Source organism: Ostrea edulis, chromosome 3, assembly GCF_947568905.1.
Source record: "Ostrea edulis chromosome 3, xbOstEdul1.1, whole genome shotgun sequence".
Classification (NCBI taxonomy): domain Eukaryota; kingdom Metazoa; phylum Mollusca; class Bivalvia; order Ostreida; family Ostreidae; genus Ostrea; species Ostrea edulis.
In genome coordinates this window covers 84,531,853-84,553,704 of record NC_079166.1, presented here as the reverse complement: position 1 = coordinate 84,553,704, position 21,852 = coordinate 84,531,853, and the positions used below count along the sequence as shown (strand labels likewise).

General features: G+C 36.0%; 2 protein-coding genes and 1 long non-coding RNA gene across 3 annotated transcripts in view; 1 reads left to right on the top strand and 2 right to left on the bottom strand.

The window, feature by feature from the left end:
- LOC130052941 (uncharacterized) overlaps positions 1 to 5,605 on the bottom strand; it is a 43,236-nt gene extending 37,631 nt beyond the window's left edge. Inside the window, exons 1-2 of the mRNA XM_056159230.1 lie at positions 5,333 to 5,605; positions 4,933 to 5,160 (exon numbers count right to left, since the gene is read on the bottom strand). Of these exons, the coding sequence (XP_056015205.1) occupies positions 4,933 to 5,160; positions 5,333 to 5,567 (463 nt within the window). The 5' untranslated portion in view covers positions 5,568 to 5,605. The remainder of the gene's footprint in view (positions 1 to 4,932; positions 5,161 to 5,332) is intronic.
- Positions 1 to 21,852, bottom strand: part of LOC125673012 (uncharacterized) — a 1,263,960-nt gene that overhangs the window by 482,253 nt on the left and 759,855 nt on the right. The gene's annotated exons all lie outside the window — the stretch shown is intronic.
- LOC130052948 (uncharacterized) lies at positions 18,167 to 19,720 on the top strand. The gene is made up of 3 exons (XR_008801327.1): positions 18,167 to 18,552; positions 18,782 to 18,922; positions 19,392 to 19,720. It is a non-coding gene; the product is annotated as an uncharacterized LOC130052948 (long non-coding RNA).

Sequence of the window (21,852 nt, the reverse complement as noted above, 5' to 3'; positions counted from 1 at the left end):
TCCTCCTAGGCACCTGATCCCACCTCTGGTGTGTCCAGGGGTCCGTGTTTGCCCAACTATCTATTTTGTATTGCTTGTAGGAGTTATGAGATTGATCACTGTTCGTTATCTTCACCTTGCATGGAATAGGAATCATGAATTTCAGAAAAAAAATCTCGTCGATTTTTTTAGAGCTCATACCATTAAAAGTGTCTTACAATAGAATACACGTAATTACTTCACATTTAACCATCTTTAGTCTAACTTTCAAACAAGGGTTTCGATTGCTATGGTCATGATTGATTTAAATACACGTTATTTTTTAGATAGTTTTTGATTATGATATTTCTATAATGTTATTGAAAAGAATATTTATATGTGTGTATCAACAAATTCTTAAAAATTATCCAAAGGATTTTAATTAACAAGGTATATTAAACTATTTTTTTCTGTATAAGAATTGAGAAAACGTCATCAGACACAGGTTAAAGACGCAACGTTAAATCTTGCACTCGCAAAATACCAACTTTGCTACTTCATATCACCAAAAATATACATAATACATGAATATAATCACTATATATAGAAAGTACACACCCTTTATAGTATTAGGACATAGAATTACCAACTTCTGAAAATAGGCCAAAATTGACCCTTAGTGTACCTTCTCCTTTAACCTGGAAGCATATTATGCACTCTGAATTGATACAATACATATTCTGAATAAAAAAAAAGCCTTAAAGTTGGCCATGATGCACCCGTTTATCTGACATGTGAACTGATTATGTATTTCTCTGAGAGGGAGTTTGTTACAAAATGTCAGTGTAATATCTATTTATGATGATACGTCCAGGAAACTATTTGATCTACTTTTAGCCCTAAAGTAGGTCTCGGGGCACCAATTAAGTTGAAATGTAAACTGATTATGTATTTCACGGAGAGGGAAATTGTGGTATAATTTCATAGCAATACTTGTAACCATACTTAAAAAAAATCTGGGAAACTGTTTGACCTATCCTACCCCAAAAGTAGGTCATAATGCACCAATTGAGCTGAAATGCTAAATGCACTTGTATCCCTTCGATAGGAAGTCTTTGACTAAATATTAGAGAAATATCAGTATCCATAATGAGAAGAGCCCAGGCAACTGTTTGACCTATTTCAACCCAACAGTAGGTGAAGGATGGACCAATCTAGCTAAAATCCAAACTGAACTATTACATTGTATTCCTCCGATAGGAAGCATTTGACTAAATATCACACTGGGAAACTGTTTGACCTATTTGTAGCCCAAAGGTAGGTCATAATGCACCAACGCAGCTGAAATGCAAACTGAACTTGTATGTCTCCATGAGAAAGCCTGTCACTAAATTTCAGAACAATATCTGTATTTATAATGAAAACAAGTTTGGAAAACTGTGTGGCCTATTTTAGCCCAAAAGTTGGTAAAGGAAACACTAATCCTGCTGAAATGCAAACTGAACTGCGAGGGAGCTGATGACTAGATATCAGCTCAATATCTGTATCGTAATGGAAATAGCCCGGAAAACTGTTTGACCTACTTTTAGTCCTAATGTAGATCACAGACGGACGAGTCAATCCAGCTGAAATACAAACCGAACTTGTATTTCTCTGAGATGATGCTTATGTGTAAATTTCAGAGCAACATGTGTATCTGTAACGAAAAAAAGTCCGATAAACTGTCTTCATATAGTCCTCAAGTAGGTCAAGCATGGATCAATCCAACTAAATCGCAAACCCGCTCTTACAATTCTTGGGGGAGATATTGTGACCAAATTTCAGATACTGAAAAAGTCTGGCAAACATGACCTCGGACGAACGGACAGCCAACCAGTCAGCCGCACAGACAGCGCCATGCCATGATACAGACATATACAAATTACAACTAGTTGAACAATCTCCGTTTTCCTCATCGAAGGAGAATGACCTCCGAAATATTTCTGAAAGTATCAACGGCGATATTGGTGTTATTTGCATATAATGGATGGAAATAGGCTACAAACTCGGAAGTAGAGGGGGGGGGGGGGCAGGGCTCGAAATTAGCGAGAAATAATCGCAAAATGCGAGTACATTTGAAAAATAGCGAGTAAAAATAGTGGACACTCGAAAATCTTAGCGAGTGGTGATTTACAAACCATGATCGTATCGTATCCGTTTTATACGGTGATGCGCAATTAGCTTTTCTGAAACTTGCGCTCAGAATCATACAAACGCTTACATGAACGACCGATTTCAACAACCGTTTCTATCCGGATTTTTCTTTTATGATTTTTTAAGAAACCCGGTGTCAAACAAACATTTTAGAGGTCGGACATCGCATTATGATGAAAAATATAGATATGTGCCACGGGTCCTATTCACTTATAGGGGTGATTAAATTGAATTCCAAGTATGTTATTCATTTATCTTTAAAAAATCGGAGTCTATGTTTTACCAAGTCGTCCGGTAGTCATTTTTATCAGAATGACCTACGCGGTATCTACATTAGTTTATTGTCTTATTGATGTCGGGTTGTAGTGATGACACGAGTGCACTGCTCGGCGCGTAGACGATTATCAAAAAAGTCCATGGGACTCGTGATAGTGCTGCTTCTAAATCATGAGTCCGGGATTCGCTTTAAAAATTACTAGTGACACCCCTGATGTGGCACGAAATTGTAAAACATTGGATCTAGACCTGCGGTAAACAGGTTGTGGATTAGAGGTGCGATGGTCAAGATACCTAAACATTGCACCATATGACTTACGTAACTTGGTGTATTGTCCAAACGATGCCTGTTGCCCCACTAGGCTCAATAATGATGGGAAAAATCATTGATTTAAAAAAACTATGAAAAAGATACTAACTGCTTCATTATTTTTACTGTAGCTTGTAAGTTTTCATTTTAGCCTGTGGATTTTTTACCCACAGGCGAAAATTAGCCTGTGGTAGAAAAAGTTAATTTCGACCCGGGGGGGGGGGGGGGGTAAACTCCAGACACGCCTACGTCAATTGATGTACTTATCCCTCCCGTCCCCGAACATCCCGACTGCCCGGCATGTTTATTCAACCCTGCGTGGCAGAAAACAGTAGACCGACTAATACAGAAAACCCATGTGCAAGAAATTTTGGAACATACTGTGCCATCGCGGAGTATGACGGGACAGAAGCTACATAGAGCGAAATCCGCGCCATCAATATGGGTATTAGATGAGAGAGGTTTATTGGGCAGTCAAATGGAACAAGAAGGAAAGTAACATTAAACTGCGTCGTCCGACAAGTCCGGGGTCCTGCAAACCTTATCTACATGGAAGATAGTTGGCAGTTATTAAATTGTAAATAGACAGTATATATTTAGTCATTAAGAATACAGAACTTTACATTTAAATCTAAAATTTAAAAGATCGCATTTCTCTGATAGCTAATGTCCCACAAAATAGTCCTCATACGTATTTGTAAACGTTGTTTATAGAAAAAAAACCTGTGATAACCTGAAACACTTCCTGTGCATATCAAAAGTATAAACAACAGCCCGAAGGAAGTTCAAGATGACGAACAATGATAATCTCAAAAGTCCTATCAGCAAAACAAAATACATAGTTGGGCAAACACGGATTCCTGACACACCAGGGATGTGATCAGGTGACTAGATCATCTGTCGGGTAAAATCCAGGTAAATAACAACGACCGTGGATGAGCTCCTCCCACAACCAGTGATCCGTGAATGCCAGTAACCTGCCTCAATTTAAAAACTGATCATACACAGAACAAGCTCTTGCGTGCCGAATCAGTTGAAGGATATAAACAGCATATGCTGATGATAATGGAATACTGCTACAGAAATATGGGAAGTGGAATACTATATACCAAGTTTGGTCCCACCCTTGAGTCAGAACCTCTACCCCGGGGATCATAACATTTACCCTTATGGTAGAGGTCTCCCTACTTTGAATCACTGTGCATTTAGTTTTTATACATATAGATTGTTACAGAGAAGATGTTTGAAATTTTGTCATATTTTGCCCCGTCCCGAAGACCCCGGGGTGCAGGAATCCTAAAATTTACAACCCGATGTCCCAAGGATGCTTTAAACCATATTGTTGGTCCCACCCTGTTACCAGAATTTCCACTCCTGTGACCAAGAAAATTACGGTTTTGGTAAAGGGCTATCTGCTCATTCTAAATATCCATTTACTTTCGATTTAGTATCAATAGCAACAGAGATAGTTTACTCATAAATACTTCATTCACTGAACGGAGACAAAACCTCTCCCCCTGGATATCATGAAATTAACAGGTTTGGTAAAATGCTCTACATCATTTTGCATTTAGTTTTTATTTTACGCATGCACGGTGGTAGAAAAGAAACGGAGTTGTAAGAGTCAATATATGCCCCTCCCGTCTCAGAGATCCTTCATACCAGTTTAATTGTTAACACCCGACGACGGATGCAGACCATTTGAATAGGTTTCCTAAGTTAACGGTAGTAGGGCAAAAACGTCACTTGGAAACATGTCTTTTTATTGAAATATAAAACAAATGATTGAAGAATGCCGTAAACAGATCCTTTTTTAAAAAAAAATCCATGACACGCCCATGTCATGTGACATTCAACCTAAACAGACAAGAAGCAGGGACTCAACATTTTATACCAGGTGGTATTCTGAAAGTTTTGAAAGCATTTAATGAGATGACTCTGAAATGTTGCACACTGTGGCCGAACATGGAATGCGTTAAATCCCAAGGACAAATATCAAAACTAACCAAAGTAACTGATTTTGTTTTCGACGTGCGATATGAAGGAATACCCAGTAGAGGAATATTGACTCCAACCTTGAACAAAATTGTGAACAGCAAGCATACCAAACTGTACATGTACAACTCAACTGCAAACTGAAAAACCAGTCAAATTGATTTGAAAATTTTAGTTCAATGTGTGATATAAAGAAGTACCATCATAGGTCCAGTTGTGAAATAAGGATCCAATTGGGTCGTGGCGATCCTTGTTATGCTCGTGAACTTTCTCTGTCATATTTTTGGACATGTCAACGACTAACATATAGAACGCTCTTCTGGACAGGTAAACCTGATGACAGGCATAGTACGCCACTTGTCCAGCAAAATCTGTCATGCTTATCAGCTGTTTATCACTGTGGAATACTGAAGAGTTTCCTTTGTAATCTGAAATACAAGTTTCATTGAATGAGTGTATTCGAGGTATACTAATATAACATTTCCAAAATATAGATTTCGGAATACCGTGTACCGATAAAAATAATGTAATAAAAACAACATATTTGTCGAAATATTCTGATTTCAATCGTTGCAAATTAAAATAAAAATAAAAACCTACTTTTCAGTGTGCCAGATTCTATTTCAAACAAATCCTCATGGACCTCCAGACCCACAGTTGTCTCCGTGGGTCGGTCTTTATCTGCTGTCTCTCTGTTCTGAAGCTTTCTAAGAAGTGTTGTTTTTCCTGCGCCTGCGCATCCAACAAGCATACCTCTAGCACAGTACAGTTTCTTTCGTCCTTGTTCTTTACTACTTTTTACATATCTCCGCCTTGCATCAATGCCCCATTTCATTACCTCCTCAGGAACGTTTACTGAATAAAACAAAAAGAAGGTACAAAATGACAGTTCTAATGATAACCTGTGATCAATTGCTACTTCATTCTCTAACCGACCCACTGTAAAACTTGAACAATCACTTATTTTCAACATTGAATGATAATTTCACTCTGATTTTCAGAAGGGAGTACACCCGATAAGGTGATGTATGGGAGTGGTCAAATTCAAACACTCTGTTTATGGATTTTAATCAAATTGTCACAAAAGAGAGATATATGCACTGGAGAACCTACATATAACAGCTGATGAATGTTGGGTAGAATGAGACAAAGAAAGAATTATCAATTTAGATATAGTTTTTTATAGAAATGTAAATGCAAACCACAAGAAACATTACATATATGTACTTCAAATCCCTCGGATAATTCCATGAATACATGTACCCCACTTCAAGTTTTATTAAATTGATGAATGCTTTATGCTATAATAAGATTCTGCGTGTGAAATGTCAGTGTTAAATAAGAATTACATATAGAATATCACACTCTAATGTTGATCTCGGACCTGGGATTGGCCCCGAGATCACTCGAGGGGCAATCCCAGGTCCGAGATCAACATTAGAGTGTGATATTGTTTATATCATATACCTAAAACACAACAAGTTGATAAACATTTTTTTTAAAATGGGGGGGGGGGGGGGGGTATTGACCCAAACATAAATACATGGTATACTGTACAACGATATTTGACTATTTTATTCCTTCAGTGAGTTTACTTTAATGGTTATGTTTCGAGTACTATTGGCATTGTGAAGCATGCTAAAATCTGAGTTTTGTAGCTTTATTCCACTGCTGGTCACAATAATTGGATGATTAATCATGGACATCCCCTCATGTGGTCTAGAATCTAAACGTTTCATTTAACTGAACTGCTTGGCTGAGAAACTCGTCATATTTATCTCTGTGCTGTTCATGTACATGTATATTCTATTCTAGGGGCTTGCTTATGAATACTAAAATTGGAAATAAGTGAATTATTTTTATTTCTTTTTTCGGATTTACCAAACTCGCCCGTTTTCATTATTTCATATAATTTGTAAGAGTTGTAGAACTTTGTTTACGTGGCGTCATCGTGTGAACGGGAATGTTTACAGATCTGATGCCGCTATTTATTTGCTTAGGGAATGTTACCTTATACTGAAGTAAGTTTTTTTTTTACCGTTTCCCATCTGTTTAGCATCTATTTAGTCGTTGAAAAACGTCGGAGGATATTGGTTCTGCTTTTCTCGTTTTATTGCCAAGTCCTCGGGATTTTAGATTTCAGAAATCGTTTTAAAGCAGTTTTTTACATCAAAATTACCGTAAATTAACATTTTTATCTCCATTAGGACCGGGAATTTCTAATAATGCTTTAGTTTCACCCTCCATAATCCTCCTACTATTTTCTGTCACCTAGAACGTTGATTGTTTTTAAATGAAGTTAAACGTGTTATTGTTCTAAATAAACAATTGTTACTTGGGTTACCCCCCTTTGCTTAGATACTCGCTACAATTTAGCGCTGTTTTTGAAAACGTTTTTATTTAATTTTTCTGCTTAAATTAAATTTTGTCGTGGAAGAAAGTATTATACTTGAAAAAAAATTGTGTCTAACATCATTTTTTCATGTAGTTATGTTAGATTTCAAAAGATTAAAGAAGAAATAGCCATTTGAAATTTGAGGGCGAGACAGCCCCTTGACAACGGGCCGAGACAGAGATATCTCGGCCCTTAGGGCGAGACAGCCCTACCTACTTGCAGCCGTCTCACTCTAGCCAAGATAGGTGTATCAGGTATATGATATAGTAGATATATCACACTGAGATATTTTGTTTACGTATATGAAATGGTGACCTATGTTCAATTAATGTTATAAAAATCATTATTATATACTTTCAATTTCATCTCTTCTTTTTTCTTTAAAAGTTTGCGGGCATATATCACACGATATATGCCCGCAAACATTCTGACCCGCAAACATTACGTCACAATCAAAATTCTACGCCGTTAATTTTCAAATTTTTCGTGTTTTTCATCTTTTACTCAGTTAAACAGATGAAGTTATTGTTAAATATAAAATAATTGTTAGTTTCTAAATGAAATTGAAAGTATATAATAAAAAGGTTATAGACTTTGTATGGGAAATATGACGACCTCGTTTTTTGTCGCGAACGGACCTCGCAAGCTCGGTCCGTCTACGCGCCAAAAAACTCGGTCGTCATATTTTCCCATACAAAGTCTATAACCTATAAATATCCCATACTGCGTTGGAAAATGGTTTCTTCTCACAGGAATCAATGTTAAACTTCAGAGGTTAGCGAAAATTTAAAAATGGGAACATATTACTTATGACTGTGTGCATTTTATTAAGTTAAGGGGGGGGGGGGAACTTTAATGGCAGTAGCAAAAGCAACTGACCGTACAAAATGCCTTAAAGCAGAACGGTTTAAAAGCCATGTCGTTTAAAACTGAAATTTAAACCAATCGCCATTTACAAATTTGTTCAGTGGTAGCGAACCATAGTGAGACCTGTTTGGTTACTTTAATTTGATAAATTCTTATCATATACAAAAATCAAGCAGGTTATATATATTAGATAAAATTCAATAATTTGAAGTTTAGTATCACATGTATACACATGCATATTCATTGTTATGGGAGCGTTATCAGAGTGCACACTGTTAGAACTGCCTATATTGAGACAGTGGTTATGTAAGGGTGAATGCTGATAGTGCAGTCTGTATAGAGACAGGGGTTGTGTAAAGATGAGTGTTTTGAGCGTAGCCTATACATGCACATGGTCTGCATCATTGACACTTGTGCTCATGTAAAATTGAGATTTCATAGTCATTGAAATGTAAAAAAAATATTTGCGGTCATTTTTTGCCGCTTGCATCAATATATTTTTGTTATTCCAAGTATATATTTTTAGTATATTGTTATTTTTATCTAAAGCAATGATATGGTGTACAACTCACTGTCATACAATCTCGCTTTCTATGTTATTATAACACTGCCCCGAAACAGGACGCTGATGTAAGGTTGACACTGGGATATTCCAATGTCAGGTTGTAATTGTTTTAATTACGCGTACAGGTGGTAGTAAGTTATAACAAAATATACAACATGAAACCAATTCTGTATAACTGCATCCGTGTTACAAATGGCGTCCGAGTTAACGATCTCGATTTACAGGGGTGTTTAAATCCTTCCGAGAACAATCACAGACTCACAGTGCTGTTTATAAATGTACCAAAACACTCGGCGTTCTAAATATACATAATAAAAATGTCTTCCTATAAACAAAATATTCACAAGGTATATAATATCGCAATCTTGGTTTTCATTTTTAATCAGCTGCATCGCTTGGAATTATCGGGGAAATATTCAATAAAATATGATAATTAGACCTCTATCGTTTAAATTGACTTTATTTCCAGTGAGATGTAAGACCTTGACAGAGTTGCTTCCTAAACGATAGGGGTCTAACCATCATATTGTATCGAACATTTCTCGCACTCTTGATAAGGTGTATACGTGAAACATATTAGTGTCACGATATCATCAAGGGCGGATCCAGGAATTGCGGTTAGGGGGCGAAACTTTATGCGACCCGGGGTCTATGTGACGTCTTGTGATCCCCAGTGCGTCCAGGGCGAAACCCTGGTGAGGGTCAAGGGAGCGAAGCTCCCGTAAACTCCTGGATTTTACAGATTAAATAGGACTTGAAATATGTCTCTTTTATAGTCATTTTTTCTATTTTCTATCACTTTTATTAAGGTGAGATTAATAAAATGACGCAAAAGTTAAAGGGTTTGGGAAAAAAATTAAGTTCTCTAAATAAAATGAATTAAATAAATCAAACGATGTTTCCGAGAGTGGAAGAGTGGAAGAGACCACGATTTACCTTAAATTTGAAAACTTTAGGGGGGGGGGGGGCGTCGGCTGCGACACCCCCCTTAACTTTTCCACTGATCATATATAATTTCTCTCGTTCCGTGTGGATCCGGGTTACAATAGGTCCCCAGTACCCCTTGTTTATTGTAAGAGGCGACTAAATGGGACGGTCCTTTGGATGAGACCGCAAAATACCGAGGTTCCGTGTCACAGCAGGTGTAGCACGATAACGATTCCTTCCTGGTCAAAGCCGCAAGCTCCGAACATAGGTCAAAATGGTGCAGCCCTTCACCAATAATGTTGACGTCTCCATATTAATGAAGCACTCTCGGGACGGAAGTTAGTTAATATACAATCAATCAATCATATCACTCCCCTTATTTTACGTATGGTATGTGCGAAGATGAAATCAATATCATATTGGGACATTAATATCACCCCTTTATGTTCTCCTTATTATCACTGCATTTTAAGAAAATCTAATTTACATAATTATTGCGACCAGATGCAGTAAGTGTAAACGTACAACGATGTACAGCATCAATTGCTTGTTGTTGTTGTTTTTTTTTTTACATATATATATATATTTATTATATACTTTCAATTTCATCTCTTCTTTTTTCTTTAAAAGTTTGCGGGCATATATCACACGATATATGCCCGGAAACTTTCCGGCCCGCAAACATTACGTCACAATCAAATTTCTACGCCGTTAATTTTCAAAAATTTCGTGTTTTTCATCTTTTACTCAGTTAAACCGATAAAGTTATTGTTAAAAATAAAATTATTGTTAGTTTCTAAATGAAATTGAAAGTATATAATAAAAAGGTTATAGACTTTGTACGGGAAATATGACGACTTCGTTTTTTGTCGCGAACGGACCTCGCAAGCTCGGTCCGTCTACGCGCCAAAAAACTCGGTCGTCATATTTTCCCATACAAAGTCTATAACCTATAAATATATATATATATATAGAGAGAGAGAGAGAGAGAGAGAGAGAGAGAGAGAGAGAGAGAGAGAGAGAGAGAGTAAATAAAGAATTCGGTATTTGATACAGTAAATACATCCAATAATAAAAGTCCAGAAACACAAAACTCGAATAACATTTCACTGTTAGCGCTTTCGGCTTTAATGCCTCTTCAGACAGTTATAAAATGAAATAATATTGCTAAGTAACGTCAACATATCACGACGTAGGTAATTGTCCTTTGTGACCTCATAATAAATTACACTGGTAGCGGTATAATACACACAATATTAGACAAAACTTGGAAATCAATTACAAAGTTCAGTTCAATTTTACACAGTTATTTTCTATTAAGTTTGGGATTAAACAATTTTATAAAGTATTCCTCCTTTGTAACTCTGGAAATTTCGCAGTCATTGTACATTTTATAAAATGGAAATATGTTGAAATCTCCATGACCACAATTGGCAAAATGTTCGGAACATGGCGAATTTCTGATACTTGGATCGCGAATTTGCTGCTTGTGGACGCGCACACGGGCGTTCAGTTTGTTGGTTTGTCCGATATAGTTTTCATTACAGGTAGGGCAGGTCATACAATATATTACATTTTCGGATTTGCATGTCATGTTAGAATTTGGTGTTATTTTTTTGCCGCATTTAAGAATATTTTCCCTGCCTTCCTCTAGATGATTACATGTACCGCAACGTGAATCACCACATTTTTGCACGGATTTGGAATTTTCCGTAGTAAATCGGACACGCGTTAGAATTCTCTTCAGATTAGGAGCCTGTCTTCTGCTGCTTTTTATTTGAGATTCTTTTATCAGGTTTTTGAGATTTTGGGATTGTTCTAATATAGGAAAAAGTCTTCTAGCTATTCCAAAAATATTGTGGTTCCGTGGGTTATGCGAAATTACAAAAGGAATATCGTTGTTTACATCGTTTTCTTCGTGTCAGGAGTTTCTTAAGATAGATATAGGTGTGTTCCGAGCTTTGGTAATTCCGTCATTAATGAGGTTTTCCGGATAATATTGTCGCCGAAGGTATGCTTTCAATTCCTCCAGTCTTTTTGACCGTAATGAAGTATCCGTAATTATTGTACATATTCGTCTAGCCATGTTGTATGGAATGTTACGTTTAGTATGGGAAGGGTGGCATGAATGGAAATCCAAATATCGATGTGAATCTGTTTCTTTGCAATAAAGATCCGTGATTATATTGGTATCATCCTTAATGATTCGGAGATCCAATAATGGTAGTTCATTATCACTCACATCTATAGTAAATTGAATTGATTGATGTAATTGATTGATTTCAGCACGGGATTTTTGTAAATCATCTGTAGTTTTATTCCAAAAAATGAAAATATCATCGAGGTATCTTTCCAATTATGTCGAATATATTGTGCAAAATTTGCATCAAACATCTCAGGAAGTTTATTCTGTAGTTTTTCTAGACTTGCCTAGATGGTCTAGCGGTCTAGCGCGCTGGTTACATGCTGCTAGGAGATTTGGTTCCACAGGTCGTGAGTTCAACCCCGGGTAGGGGCGGAAGTGGGTATCCATATAAAGTGAAATTTTCTGTGCTTTATATTAATTATTTCTTCACTTAGGGCAGTTATGTTCATTTAAGAGTTCATTGCTATTTCTGTGCTTTATATATATATATATATATGCTGCATTAGTTGTATTTTAAACTTCTTTCATCTTGCTCCCAAGACTGTTCAGTTAATATGTAAAGTAAGCTTTGTTTTTCAGTGTAAAAAGGGTCGATCTGCCTATAGGCGATATCTTTGCACTTTTGTGATTATTACTAGTATTTTTTTTAGTTCTAAAATTTATAATATCACCTGATATTCACGCGATAATAACATTTGCCTTGATGAAAATGTATCGAAGCCTACTAGATATCCATTTGAACGTCAATTTGTTCTCGAATATATCTCATTGAATATTACGCATGCAAAACACTACTTTATGTCTGTATGAGACGCCTTAATTCAATTGAAGTAAATTATTTACGGCGTGGCTTTCTGAAGATGTCAATATAACATCCATTATTCTAGAATTTACCATACTTGTTTGTCAAGTACCGGGAACAGTCAGGAATCAATGCTCACTTGAACATTGTTGATCAGACTGACAATGATAGTTACTTTAGTGATGTCTGTGTGAAATATTCTCACATGAACTCCATCATATTTTAAAGTTTTTCATATCATTATCACGTTTGAATGTAAATGTTAATACCTTACCATTAAAACCCTAAGTAACAAAACAGCGTGTCCATCAAGAACACATCGCTACAGACACTGACCACACCACACATTCATATTCTATTTCTTTGTATTAATTATGTCTCCGAACACAAAGTGTCGGAGACATATTGTTTTTGCTCCGTTTCTTCTTCTTCTCATTATTATTAGGGTCTTCCGAGCTTCCTTCGGAAGACCCTTCTGTTATTCTACTGTTTCTTATTATTATTATGTCTCCGAACACAAAGTGTCGGAGACATATTGTTTTTGCTCCGTTTCTTCTTCTTATTATTTTCTTCTTCTTATTCTTATTATTCCTCTTCTTTAGTGAGAAATTTGTCCGACCGATTTTGTGAAAGTGCTTCGACAGATCCACTTCAAACTTTGTGATCTGATAGGGGGTCACTAGGTGGGGTGCATTCAACTTTTCAAAATGGCCGCCGTTTCAAAATGGCGGCCAAAAAACGACAAAAACTCAAGGTTGTCGGATTTCAACCAAATTCTATTTCTAGGGTAATTTGGTGACCCCTAGTCCATTTCCACCATCAAAAATTTTTTTTGAGCCGCCATTTTCAAAATGGCCGCCATATACCGAAATATTTCAAAGTGTTAAAATCTCTACAACATTTGGGTTCTGGGGTAAATGGAGGGTCCACAATTCATTTCTAGCATTAATATTTCCTTCCAATCAATTTTCAAATGTTTCAAAATGGCCGCCATTGAAGAAAATGGCGGCCAAAAATCAAGTCCGTTGGATTTCAACCAAATTCAGTTTTTAGGGTTTTTTGAGAATCCTGAGTGCATATCTGGCATCAAAAAGCATTTCTGACATGGAGAGGTGTTCGGAGACATTTGTGTTGGCATCCCAACACAGTTATAGCTCGTAATTTAATTTTTTCCTCGCTTTTTTTTTGTACAGGCGATTTCTCGGAAACCTTTTATCTGATTATTATGAAATTTTTAGTGTAGATACATTGCATTAAGACCTAAAAACGGTTTTTTCAAATTTTTGATATGTACCTCCGTTTACGAGTAATTGCCCTTCAATTGAATTTCGGGGGGGGTCTTTTGTCCAGCAGAAATCTCAGGAACTACAAATGATATCAGCAAGAAAATTGGAGAAAATGTAGGTAAGGTATTGTAGTTGTGCAGGAAGTTAAAATTATTGGCTAAACTTTTTAACTTCTTAAGCTATGTAATGGCAAATTTTGAGAATTTTTTCCCCATAGAATTTTGTTGCTTTTTGTGTAATATCTTTTAAGCTGGTATTAATTTGGTAAGACATATAGAACAAAAGTTGTGTGTAATTACAAGAGTTTTCGAATGAAATCAAGAAAAAGGGGCTGGCCCCTATATTTAGGGGTCAGCAGCTCATAAACGTGTTTTTTAATACTTAAAAATGTTGACATATATTGAAAAAGTTTGAATGAAATAATCTTTAGGATATCAAATCTTGTCATTTGGTATGATAAGAAACAAGCTTTGTGCTATATTTATTTCTATTTCATAAAAGAAATGTGTGAGAATCGTACAGGAACAAGTTGTCTGTACAAGCCCGCCAAGCTGTTTCAGGCCTCATGCTTGTGTAGTGCTTAGATAGTTGATTTAGATACATTGTTTTGGTTCGACTTCTCTTTTCTAATTTATTTAAATAATTAACAAAATGCAATGTTTTTACACGATGAACTGTTAAACATCATGTACACTCTAAAAATGGTGTTTAGATCCTAAACACAAAGTTAAACACATTTCTTGTGTACAGTTTTGAACGCGTTCTAAATCTAAACATGTTTAACACTTTCTGTGTTTAGGTTTTAAACATGTTTAACACTTCTTACGTTTAGGTTTTGAACATGTTCAACCCAATGTGTTTAGGTTTTGAACATGTTTAAATCTCTTTGTGTTTAGGTTTGGAGCACGTCTAACTAATTGTGTTTAGGTTTTGAACATGTTTAATTCTTTTTATGTTTAGGTGTAGAACATGTTTAACCCTTATTATGTTTAGGTTTTGAACATGTTTACCCTTATTGTGTTTAGGTTTTGAACATGTTTAATTCTTTTTATGTTTAGGTTTTGAACATGTTTAGTTCTCCTTGTATTTAGGTTTTGACTTTGTCTCAATTATAAAATGATTTGCTAGCCTTCTATTTAAAACTCAATCCACAGCATTAAAGAGTCTTAAATAGTAGCTTTCTCTTCTATTATAGGAGAATAACATTGCAAAATCTAGCAAGAATATCCCTTGCATTACAAACTGTGTCTATGGGATCCATGATGTTTCAAATCGAACAATGCGGGTAAAGTGATTTCCTACACACAAAGAACACCGGAAAACACTTATAAACAGATATATTCACAAATACACAGAACAACTTACAAGGGGTTAACAAATACAATAACTACACTGCTGCACTTTCTAAAACACGTCCGATTGCCTAGAGTTCGCGGGTAAGAGAGAGAGAAAATCACGTGCAGGCTCAGAGGACTCCGAGCCCGACCAGAAATACTAAAAATCCACCCCCCCAAAATCACTACACGGGTTTGGGCGGTTCTTCTCAAATTACATTGCAAGTCTATTTCTATATTCTAATTGCCGAAACAACACGGTTGACATTTCCGCGATACATGTTAAAGACAAAACCATTAAAAATCACTTATGCACATATAAAAAGTAAACTATACATGGTTAAATATCATCCGGCAAGTACAACTTCAACAATTTTTTTGTCTTTGATATGCTAGTTTTCGCATAACAGGCACTGTCACATGTTGAATTAAAAAAAAAGGGGGGGGGGCATCAATTGCAACTGATGTTCTCTTTCACAAGATTTAAATGAATTTTGTTCCAATGCAAAGTAAGAGTGATGCATTGGTTTAAATTAACACTAAAGGCACGTCTAATACCAGAGACAATGAATTACACTATTTTTTAAAATTAAATATGTATGTGTCCAGACCTGTTCAAGTTGAAATGGAATTCCAGATCAAAATTTTCTGGATACTCCTAAACTCTGCTCATTTCCAACAGGAAAGGGTTGAAGCCCATAGACGGCTCTTCTAATGGTTCCATCAATTTTGGATATCGACCTCGACAGTGTATACTTGCAATACGGCGTATGATGTACACTATGGTCACTATCGGGACCTGGTACACTATAGCAGTTTGAAGTATGGCAATTCTGACATGCAATTTTTTCTGCAATTCGAATTTCATTTACAGAAGACAGGAATATTCTACATGAAGACTGTAAAACTAATGTCAACAATGTTACTAAGCTTATCATGTTCAAAACCTAAACGCATAGACGTTTAGGATTGTGTTTAGACGTTTAGGAATGTGTTTAGCAAGTGTTTAGCATGTTATTTTGTGTTTAGATACTGTATTTTTGCATAGCTAAACATGTTCTCTGTCTGAACATGTTTAGGGTAGAACATGTTTATTACACTTCACGTTTAGGATATAAGCACAATCCTAAACACGTTTAGACCTAAACACGTTTAAAAAGTGTTCCAAACCTAAACATTGTTTTTAGAGTGTATGTATGTATGTTATCAGTGCAGAGCAAGTCTTTACGGGGCCTCCTGGATGTAAACCTTTACGAGAGGCATTGTGAGAAGGCCAGAGAATGGCGAAATCAAATTGTGATGTGTACATTTTATCACTGTATGTAGACATGTATATTCATTGTACAGCTACGAGCACATGGACTGCCCTCGATTACGCACTTGGAGCATTAGTCAATACTAACGAAGGATATATTGTTGTCTGAATCGTTTACCATGTTTCGACTACGAGAAAATTCTGACGGTCATATTTGCAATGGATTGATAAACACATAAAGATACAGTGCAGATATATTTATAAACTGTCCCCAGTGATATTGTAACTAGTAAGGAAAAGTTAATGGTGACACTTTAATGTATGATGGAATTGGACGTTGCTAAAAAGGTTAGAACATTTTACTTATCTAAAATCCACACAGACAGATAGGGTGGTATTAAAATGTCAGTATTTTCCTTTCTAATGACATTCTCAAATTCCCCATGATTTAGCTTTTACATTATAAATACTTGTAATTTTACTATTTTTTAAAAAGTTTGTTTTTAGTGGGAGAGGTGTATTTGTTTGTTAAAATTCCCTCGTGAAATTTTCATTCATGGACTCCACCAATGCTATTAGGAGAGTGCAAATTTAGATTTACTCTGCTGTCCTAGGTTCACTGAAAGGGGAGATCTTTTTTGCGTGACATGAGACCTTGTTTATATGCTCGGTCTTCATTCACTCAATGACAAAATTCATTCCCATTATAAGGAGTAGTCCGAAATATCTGACGTTTTCCAGGCTTTTTCCCGATTTTGATATTTAATGTGCAATTTATTTGAATAATTAACAAAATGCAATGTTTTTACACGATGAAATGTTAAACATCATGTATGTATGTATGTTATCTCGGACTATGTAAGGAGTCCCTTATTTCATGACTCTTGAAAGATACTGTCTAACCACTTTACCACTTTTGAATGAAGATAAATAATTTGTTACAAATCCTTATTAGTCTTTTGTCTGTCATTCTTTAAACAAAATATGCAAAAGTTCAACAATACACAGGCTAGAATACTATAAATATTGTTTATGTTGAATGGTTACAAAGTCGCTTTGTCCCAAAACGGAAATGCCCCATGCACAAACTTTCCAAAAAAATGTTCAGGGGCAACCAAGTTCATGTAGTATTGGCCCCTCCCCCCCAATTTTATTCATAAGTGCCCATAATACATATTCTGTTACTAAGAATCTGTGATACATCTGACTCTAACCCCGCACATGTCACAATATAAAAGCAGGGGTTAGAGTTAGAGGTATGTTGGATTAGAGCACCCCAAAACTTAAACAAGCATATTCTGGAATGAATACATGAGTTGCAAACATTTGTTTACAAAATTATATCATATGGATAAATATGTTTGTCAAGAGAAATTTTGTTAACCTTGGTATAGTGTTGAGTCATAAAGTTTAATGTTTAAAAAAAGGTGACCATAATTACCCCCCCCCCCCCAAAAAAAAGTTTTCTAAGCCATTATTACCTTTCTCAAATGTCATAAATGTTGAAATATTTTATCTTTAATGATTTATAAGCTAGCCTCTAGAGTTAAATTATTCTCTCAGTTATAAATGCACACTTCATGCTGCCAAAGTTTGCAATTAATATACACTTAAAGGTCTTACGCAAGGAAATAGCCAATCAAAATGATTTAGTCAATTGTAGTTCTATATGTAATGGTTTGGGCCGTGGATATCGGCCTGGGTAGCTCAGTCAGTAGAGCACCTGACTAGTGATGCAGGGGTCCCGGGTTGGATTCCCGGTCCTGCCATACATTTTCTCATTTCCTGTTACAGATTTGGTGCCATTGACCACCCCTGGACTTGGAGGTGAAAGTCCTCCCAGGGGCAAATAAGAACTTGGGTTGCGTCTTTGAGGGCGAAGACAATTTAAGGAGGGAGGAATGTAATGGTTCTGGCCGTGGATATCGGCCTGGGTAGCTCAGTCGGTAGAGCACCTGGCTAGTGATGCAGGGGTCCCGGGTTTGATTCCCGGTCCAGCCATACATTTTCTCCTTTCCTGTTACATATATATATAGAGACAATTTCTTTTCCTTTTTTTCTTTTTTGGCATCTTATTTTAGGCCTACAGTATTAATTTTGGGCTCATTTACTAGGAATATTATAACTTTATTGGAATTGTCCCACTGAATTAAAGGGAACTCTTTTTTCAGGTGCGCATGATGCAACTTCCTGGATGGTGTGTAGTCTGTTTGTCAACATGTGAAACCCACGTGTATTTTGAGGTAGGTGTGTTTACTGTCAATTTTCTCTCGTAAATGCCGCATCTGATCTCAAATTTTTGCCCAAGAATTAATCTTTATTTTCTCTTTCATTAATTATCTGATGACAGTCTATTTAATTAATTAATTTAATTAAAGCTATATAGTAACATATAGTGAAATTATTTCCTTGTGTGAGACCTTAAGAGTAACAGGTAACGTTCATTTTGACTGCAATTTTTTCTGATTTCAGGAGTAGCCTCCCCTGCTAAAGATCAATAATGGTGAATAAACAATGCAGGATGCTGTCATGTCATCAACAGAGAGTTTTGACACCCGTATACCCGTATTTCTACCAATCACCTCTGTAACCTTTGTTGTGTTCATCAGACAGGTAAGAAATACATGATAATTATTTTAAATAACTTTATTAAAATGAATAATAAAAGATAGAACAAATTTACTTGTACAAACTTCCTCGTATAAGAAAATGTCACATTTTACAATACGATTATACATCATTTATACATATCCTCATAAACGCAGTTGAATAGAAACAGTGCATGATAAAACATAACATTTATTACATGCAACACAATTTACAGAATATGTATTAAATACAAATTTCATACATTTAAATTACATACACAAATGATACACAACATCAATGCCCCCGCCCTTTTTTTTTCACACTTACAACTTCCTTTTTAATGTTGGATCTGTTAGTGATTTACTGTAAGTGTCTTTTGATTTTTTATCTTAGAGCTGATATCTCTTAAATCTGTAGTATTTTCGTTGATATTTATATTTTAAAAGTTTTTGTTTCATTTTAAAGTAATTTCCCTATTTTGTTGTTGTTTTAGATGATGAACCACTCTACTTCCTTTTACAACAGGTGCCCCTACAGATTCACAAAGTTCTAATGTTGATTTTCCATGACCCCCATTCAGTGAGTGCACAACTTTATGTATTCTACTTTCAAAATTTCTACTACTTGTAATACATTTTGGATTTGATTTTTAATATGCCCTAATCACAGATTCAGATTTTTGTGTAGAAGTATGATATTTAATTTTATCAAGATTATTTGGTCCTAAAGTCAAATTTATACAGTCTTTTAACAAACATTTGTCTTCTTCTGTCATGTTTAATTCAAAGTCACTAGGCAACACTGAAGATTTTCACTTCTTGCTTTTCAGTCAGCGACAGGAAAAGGAATGAAGTTGACAGGATTTCCCGCACTGTCCTTGGTAGCAGCTTATGATAGAACGGACAGCAGTAGACATAGCCCGCTTCATCAAAGGTAAGTCTCCGGAGTAGTGTTTGTAGCAATTCTCGTAATCTGTCCTACTTCGAAGCTTCAGATCTAAGGCAAATCTCTGCATGTATTCTTTTATGGCTTTGGATCTTCCGGGAAACATGTGACTGCTGAACAGCGCCTTAGCTGTCTGTTTTCTTTGAGAGTCAAAGAAATGACGCAATTCTTTAAGGTTTTCGATGACATGTTCTTGTTTTTCAGATGCCCCGGAAGCAGCGGCACTATCCCCATCACTGGTATAATGGGAAATGTCTAGTGGACGGTCATCACCCTGCCTGCCTTATTTTCTTCATGCTGGTTTTATTCACATCTGTGATAATTTTTCCCACTTTGTTGCAGGTCTGCTGCATGTTGGTAGCTGATGCTGGTTCAATATTTGCGCCAAGAAGCATACCACGCATACCCTCTGTAGTAAGGCTGGTACCCATGTGACCGACAGCCATAGCCACATTTAGCTGTGCAGCTCTGCGTCCCCTTCTGGATCTCCCCACTTCTTCATACAGCTTTTCACGGCTACTTGTATACTGGCACTTCTTACATCGGATGGAAAGGATCCATGCCAGGCCTCGTTTTTCCTCCCCATGCTGGTTCCAGTCCAGTGAACCATTACAGTCTGGAAACTTCTGTGAGTGTTCTTTAAATGCATTATTCCACAATTTAGCAGTCTTCTCTTGGTGAAGTACTTTGTATGGTTTTGAGTTTGGGTCATCTGACACAGCGTCCATGTTGGAGTCTACAGGCTGGACTTCACTAGGTTCGGGTCGCAAAATCTTCATTTCACTGCTTCGGCTCTCAGCATCGGTAACTGCAAACATTCCATTCTGCTGTGGCCATACAACATCCTGATACTCTTCTTTACTTAGCCTTCTTATGGGTACTAGAGATTGGACTGGGCTGGTGGTCCCTGTACTATGCTGGCCCTTGTTGTGAGGAATACTTCCTTTTTTGAATTGATGTTGATGCAACCACTTTGGTCCCTTCTTTGGCATGATTATTATTTAACTGTACACATACAGACCTTTTCTAAGAATATGCTATTGTGTTGTGGTGTGCATGTTTATGTATTGTAAATTTTTATCTTGTTTATTTATTTTAGAGCTGCCTGGTCTTCTAAGAGAAACTCCATTCTTTGATGACTGATGGAAAAGCCTCATCACTCCCTACTGCTAAAGAACCACTTATCTTAATCACCAGCCATTTATCAGTGATCACTGTTATCAAAGCTCCATGGTACGTCATTGAAGTCTTTCTTGGCACCATTTTTTCCAGTCCCTGACTTTGTTTAGAACTAAGATTTACAATTTTTTGCTAATTGCTTCCTTATAAATCAGTAAACTTCCTGTTTCTTAGTTAATTAGGGCTTGTTAACGTAGTTCCACACTCCTGTGACGTCATAAGATTTTGCAAAGTCAATAATTTAATGACTGGAACATAAATTTTGTTGGAGTCTTTTTCAATAGTTATTGTAAAAAAATTGTTAGCCATAAAATATTTAAAAAGTCTTAGTTATATTTGAATAGTCAATTATGTGTTTCAAAATATTGAATCCATGGACAATAACTCTGTTTTCATTAAATTATTTATTAAGTCCATTATGCAATAGATTTCCTATATTTTTCACAAACATATTACCAAGGTGATAAGGAATTATCATCTGTGTCTTTTCATGAAAGTACATAAAATTTTAATCCATGAGTGGTTTTGAATAGCTCAGTTGTATGGTGCCAGACTTAGGTTTTTATGGGGGTATACATACTCTGGAAGCTATAGATTTGAAATTATTAAGGAAAGGTATGGATTCCCCCCCATAAATAACTACAACAGATGTACATCTACTAATATAAACAGAAAAAATGATATGTAAACCATGCTATAAGGAAATTCTGTCTATATTTGTTTGTTTTTTAACATTTTGGAGAATAAGGTTAATTCAATAATTTTGCACTTATTATACTAAAACTTGATGAACATATTGAAAATGACATGTGTTTTAGTCATTGACATGT